General features: G+C 49.4%; 1 protein-coding gene across 1 annotated transcript; it reads left to right on the top strand.

The window, feature by feature from the left end:
• Positions 1-1882: 1882 nt before the first annotated feature.
• Positions 1883-5487, top strand: KIF2B (kinesin family member 2B). Its single transcript, XM_053289035.1, has one exon. It carries the CDS (start codon positions 2049-2051, stop codon positions 4260-4262), a length of 2214 nt encoding a protein of 737 aa, XP_053145010.1. The 5' UTR covers positions 1883-2048; the 3' UTR covers positions 4263-5487.
• Positions 5488-6323: the final 836 nt, after the last annotated feature.

The following is a 6323-nucleotide window of genomic DNA, read 5'->3' as shown; positions in this document are numbered from 1 at the left end:
GATGTAGCACCCGGGGCAGGGGGGCCACTGATTTTCCTGGGACCCGGAGCATGATGCTGCCCGACACTGGGCCCACACCACCCCTCTCTCTCCTGGCCACCAGGGGAGCCAGGGGGGCACTCACCACTGCTTGAAGAGAAAGCTCTCCGAGGGCCCTGGAAGTCCTGTCAGCAGAAGTCTCTCCCCGATTGCTCCGTGTGGTGGGGTGGGGTTGCCCTGGCTCTGGAAGGGAGCACCGGGGCATCCCCACCCCTCTCTTGGTGGTGATGGTGTAGCGCTGGATGCAGGGGGCTGCTCAAGATTTCCCAGGACCCAGAGCATGGGGCGTCCCAGTGCCAGGCCCCCACCCCACCCTGGCCGCTGGGTGAGCCAGAGGGCTGCTCTCCATTTCTTGGAGAGACCAGGGACCATTGCACTTGTAGAACTCAGGCAGGTCTCTCCTGGCCAGGCGCAGGCTGCTAGGAAGGCGGGGAGCACTCTGGTGGTCCATTGATGGGTCATTAAAGATATCAGATTATCCACAATTTAGCTACATCTGTTGACCCCCCCATTAGTTCTGTAATTAATAAATCAGGTGATTAACTAGAACAGTTAAATGAGTTATGCATCCAGAACCTTTTTAAACGAATGATAACATTTTAGCTAGGAAAGTATGTAAGGTTCTGAGATCTCTAGCAGTTAATGATATCACCATAATTATGCTGTAATCATATTACAACACAAACTATGCATACTGAAACATTTAAAGAAAGAAACGCCTTAAAATAAGCCTGATAGCAAAACACCCTGCCCTTCCTTCTTATTTTAATAAGAAGCCAAAGTTAATGCAACTCCTGAACAAACTATTTAAAACTTAGAAGTGTTGGGGGATGCTTTCTTCAGAGTGAAATCTTTACCTATTAACACTGAACAGAAATTACACCAAACAGTTACACACCTTTTCTAAACTCATCTCCTTCCTCATTTATTCATTAAAGGTTGTCCAATACAAACGACAGAAATGCTGTATATTTTTGAGGACATTTAACCGTTATCATTATTCTTTTACTTAATAAGAGACATATCCACTATTACTAGGAATATCCATTTCCCCAAGGAACACAAGGGAAAATGCTGCAATCCTATGAACACAATGGAAGTTAAAAACAACAACAACAGTGTAGGATCAGTCTATGAAACCCCTTACTCAAATAAAGGGCATATTTAGGTTGACTCAGCCTTCCATCCTTCCGAGGTCGGTAAAATGAGTACCCAGAATGTTGGGGGGCAATATGCTAAATCATTGTAAACCGCTTAGAGAGCTCCGGCTATAGAGCGGTATATAAATGTAAGTGCTATTGCTATTGCTATTGCTATATTAGATTGTTGACCACAATATCACTTATCCTAATACTTATTCAGATGCCACTTTTGATTAAAATCCTCATTTTTATTCTGTGCTTAGTGAGTGGTTAATTGCATCCCTCAGCACACTTCTGTTTGCCAAAAGGGATATGTGCTAAAGCATGTTTACTTGGGAAGAATTTCAATGGAACTTACTCTCACCCAGATGAGGCACATTTCAACAGTTAACCTGAAAGGTGGGTTTTCCAAAATCTGAGGTGTGGGTCTCCCTCTTTTTCTAACTGCTTGGTTTCCATGGTGATTGAAACATGCCTTCTTGAGTGTTTGCCCTTCTAGGTGGCATTGTTGTCAAACTTGTGAGTGGGAGAAGAATCCAAGCTGGACATTCCAAAAGGAAATCACTCAAAAGGCGAGAGCCCACCACTACACGCACTTTAATGTAGCTTCGCAAACTCATCCCATTAAAGGAGAGAAAGTGCCACGTGCTTTTACCCCTCCCAGCTGCATATTAGACGCATGCCTTACATGTAATTGTCCTGCAGTGCGGTCATGGTGGGCACTCCAGAGAGGGACGATTCTGAGGTCTACTGGCAAGAGGAGGGCCACGCGCTGGCCCCAACCTTAGCTACCTCGAGGTTTATGACGCAGCACCTTGCGGGGATGGCTGTCAAGCAGGTCAGACAGGCAGGGGCTCTTAATGGGTCATGCGCACGGGTGCCTTTTACCACCAGGCGCTGGATGACCGAGGCCGTCTGCCTTGGGTAGTAGCGTGCCCACCTGCCCCTTTCTCTCGCTTTCCACGGCTACCGAGGATCGGCAGCGCCTCTCCGCTCAAGCCCAAGCCGCAGGCGGCCATGGCGAAGCAATTCGGGGCTATCCAGGTGGGCACCTACTTAGAGATCAAGCGGAGCGACGGGCGGATCCACCCGGCCCTAGTCACGGCGCTGCACGAAGACATCAGTAGCGTGACCGTGGAATGGATCGAGAAAGGGACGAACAAGGGGAAGAAGGTGGAGCTCAGCCTCGTCTTCTCTCTCAATCCCCATTTGGCCCCGGCGACGGCCAGCCCGGAGGCGCCCTCAGCGCCGATGCCCTCGGATCAGGGAGATCATTCAACCTCGCCCGTGAACTACGTGGTGACCCCCATCACGAAAGAAAAACCGGGCGGCGACAGCGCGGATCGGGAGGTCAAAAGGCCTCCCTCGACTGGGACGTCGGGCAAAATCAGCCCTTGCCCGGTGGCGCGCAAATCGCCCTGCGTCCTGGAGGTGGAGAGGCTCCGCGAGCGGCGAGAGAAACGCCACCTCGAGCTGCTGGAGAGGCGCGCCCGGCGCGACGCCACTGGCACTCATCCCCACGCGGCCGTGATAGCCATGATCCGGCAGTACCGCGCCAGCTTGGAGCGCAGCGACTCCGCCTTGCAAGCCCAGGCTTGCCCGCTGGAGGCCAGCCGCGCCCCTGCTGGTGCCCACAAGATCTGCGTGTGCGTCCGCAAGAGGCCGCTGAACCAGCGGGAGGCGGAGCTGCAGGACGTCGACGTGGTGACCATCCCTTGCCCGGACGTGGTGATGGTGCACGAAGCCAAGCAGAAGCTGGACCTGACCCGCTACCTGGAGAACCAGATTTTCCGTTTCGACCACGCCTTCGACGACAGCGCCACCAACGAAAGTGTCTACAAGCGCACGGCCCAGCCTCTGGTGGAGACCATCTTCCGTGGCGGCATGGCCACTTGCTTTGCTTACGGGCAGACGGGCAGCGGCAAGACCCACACGATGGGGGGTGACTTTTCTGGCAAGAAGCAGGACTCTTCCAAAGGGATCTATGCCATGGCTGCCCGGGACGTCTTCTGCATGCTGCAGGAGCCCCATTACAAGCTGCTGGAGCTCCAGGTCTTTGGGGCTTTCTTTGAGATCTATTGGGGGAAGGTCTATGACCTGTTGAACTGGAAGCATCGCCTGAAAGTGCTAGAGGACAGCAAGCAACAGGTGCAGGTGGTTGGGCTGCTGGAACAGGAAGTGGCCTCTGTGGAGGATGTCATGAAACTCATTGAGATCGGGAACAGGTGCCGAACGTCTGGTCAGACCTCTGCAAACTCCCATTCCTCACGGAGCCATGCTGTTTTCCAGATCATCCTCAAGAAGAGAGGGAAACTGTATGGTAAGTTTTCCCTGATCGACCTGGCCGGCAATGAGCGGGGAGCAGATACCTCCAGGGCAGACAGACAAACCAGACTGGAGGGAGCTGAGATCAACAAGAGTCTCTTGGCACTTAAGGAATGCATTCGGGCCTTAGGGCGCAATAAAGGCCACACACCCTTCAGAGCTAGTAAGCTGACTCAGGTGTTAAGGGACTCGTTTATAGGGGAAAACTCCTGCACCTGCATGATTGCCACCATTTCTCCTGGGATGAAGTCATGCGAGCACACGCTCAACACACTGCGGTACGCCAACAGGGTGAAAGAACTGGCAGTCGACCCAAATGCCTTTAAACAATTCCAGCCCCTCTTGCCCAGATCCATCTTTCAGCTGGATGACTTGTCAAGGCCGTGGTCGATCCAGAGTTTGCCTGAGACAGATGAGTTCAAAGTGTTTTGTGTCCAGAAAGAGGACCAAGTCTCTCCGCAGTCATATACATTCATCGCCAGAGGGAAGAGTCAGAAGAAGAGGAAGGAGATGGACGAGAAGGCTCTGGTGGAGGACAACCAGGAATCTCTCAAATGGCTGAAAGCATTCCTGAAAATGGCGGAAGAAGTAGACTATGACATGGAATTTTACGCAGCACAGTTTGAAGCTTTTGTGGCACAAAAGATTGCCATTCTGAGAGAGATTCAGGATAAAGTGAAATCTTTCCGTACAAACATCTGCAAGGAAGAAGTAGGGAACAATCACATAATTGCAAAGAGGTCTCGTGTGCTGTGAATGGTGAATTACATGTCTGTGAATTGTGATGAAGGGAGGATTCCATTCCACTTTGTCAGGCTACATAAGCTTGACGACATAGTGGATCTACCTTTCCACTGTGTCCAATTGGAAAGCTTAAATACTTAAAAATCATATATTTGTGTGGGTGTCCTGTTTGGTTTGTGTAGTGGATTCCCCCCCCCCTTCCCATTGAATGCCATCATTCAATGGAGGAAAGTCAAAGGAGGAATGTCTCTTGAGATGTCTGCAGATGTTTCCTATCACATCCTGAGATAACATTCTGTCAGGTTGAGAAAAAAATCCCTGGGTATTTGAGTGGTACTTGGAGGGAAAAAGAAGAGGAAAAGTTAGACTATAAAATATGGATTGTTTCTGTGAATAGTATTTCTGAAGAATGAAGATTGTTTTATGCATAGTGTATGTGTGATTTTTACAGAATTTCCTAGGTGTCCCCCCCCCCATCATTCTCAGTTGTATTCTTATATGTAATTTTAAAAGCAACAATGGAGAAAACTAGATCTTTGGTAGAAACTAGTTGAGAGAACATGACTGTATGGAAAGGCAGACTAGTAAAAAGCAGGGGGTAGTTGTGTTTTTGAGATGTGGAAAGGAAAGGAGAGAAGTTTTCTTCTCCAAAGGCTGCTGACAACAATGTGCCATCTGAGAACAGTGTGTCTCCTCAAGGCCTAAGACCAGACCTGGACAGCTTGTAACCCATCAAGCCAAACACCACTCATCAGTACGTATTGTGCCTTGCCAGGTGTTTCACGGCTTCCTTTTTCCTGCAGTCCCAGACAGCAGGCTGCCAGACAGGAAGTTTATCAAACCCCTGGTGGGCCACCATACATCGACAGTGGCCTGCCTTTAATCCATGTGAACAGCAGCAGCCTAGTTGCTCCAACCCTGACCAGGAGCACCAGAAACACACAAAGGTGTTTCCTGAAGCATAATAGGATGCTAGCAGTTGGTATAATGCAGATCTTGCTTTGGCTTGATTTCCAAAACACCCAAGATAAATGAGAATCATTAACGTGTGCAAACAGAATTCATTAACTGGACAGTGGATGAGAAGAGAGCTGGTCTTGTGGTAGCAAGCATGACTTGTCCCCTTAGCTAAGCAGGGTCTGCCCTGGTTGCATATGAATGGGAGACTAGAAGTGTGAACACTGTAAGATACTCCCCTTAGGGGATGGAGCCACTCTGGGAAGAGCAGAAGGTTTCAAGTTCCCTCCCTGGCATCTCCAAGATAGGGCTCAGAGAGACTCTAGCCTGCAACCTTGGAAAAGCCGCTGCCAGTCTGCGTAGACAATACTGAGCGAGATGGACCTGTGTTCTGACTCAGTATATGGCAGCTTCCTATGTCCCTATGACATACTGCGCAAAGGTTTACCAGCCTAATAATGTTGCGTGCATGTAAGTTAGGCAAGGCGCACAAATGCAGCATATATGCAAATAGACTTACTCTTCTATAAGTCAATTTGTGCAAATTTTGCATATGTGTAACTTTGTGCAGTTTGCACACAGACAACGTAGCAATATTATGTACCCTTGGGTAGTAGGTCAGCTATTCATGCTTCTCTTTGGGTTTTAATGTGGCTTTTGACACCATTGTGTCTTGAAGGTCTTGACTTTTTTTTTTTTGTAAAAGCCTTACCCAAGTCAAACATAGGCACGATTTAGACTAACTATGTGGTCTTACACACATACACATATTCTCTCATTGCCGGATATAGCAGGAAGTACCATGCACATGTAGGATCTAGATCACAGCCCGATTAATTACATTAACTAGTAGCCTTTAATACTTGAACCATTAGGTGAAGCCTTCAGCGTTCTCCTGTCTCCTTTCATGGGCCCGAAAATGACACATGTCCATTTCTTTATCACCATGGTAAAAGAAGCACATAATTATCTCCATCCTTCACTGTAGTTATGGGAAGATGAAATCACAGTTAGGGGTGAGTCCGAACCGGTCCGGCAGTTTGGCCATTCTTTAGACCGGGCCTCCGGTGATCGGCGTGCTTTGCGGCGCGCGCATGTGCGCGCGCGCAAAGCGCC

The sequence above is a fragment of the Hemicordylus capensis genome, chromosome 2, assembly GCF_027244095.1.
Source record: "Hemicordylus capensis ecotype Gifberg chromosome 2, rHemCap1.1.pri, whole genome shotgun sequence".
NCBI classification, from domain to species: domain Eukaryota; kingdom Metazoa; phylum Chordata; class Lepidosauria; order Squamata; family Cordylidae; genus Hemicordylus; species Hemicordylus capensis.
Note: the sequence above shows the minus strand (reverse complement) of the source record. Positions and strands in the feature narration are given on the sequence as shown.

Coding starts and splice junctions, on each gene's coding strand:
- KIF2B (XM_053289035.1), top strand. CDS start 2,049: ATGCGCACGGGTGCCTTTTACCACCAGGCGCTGGATGACCGAGGCCGT.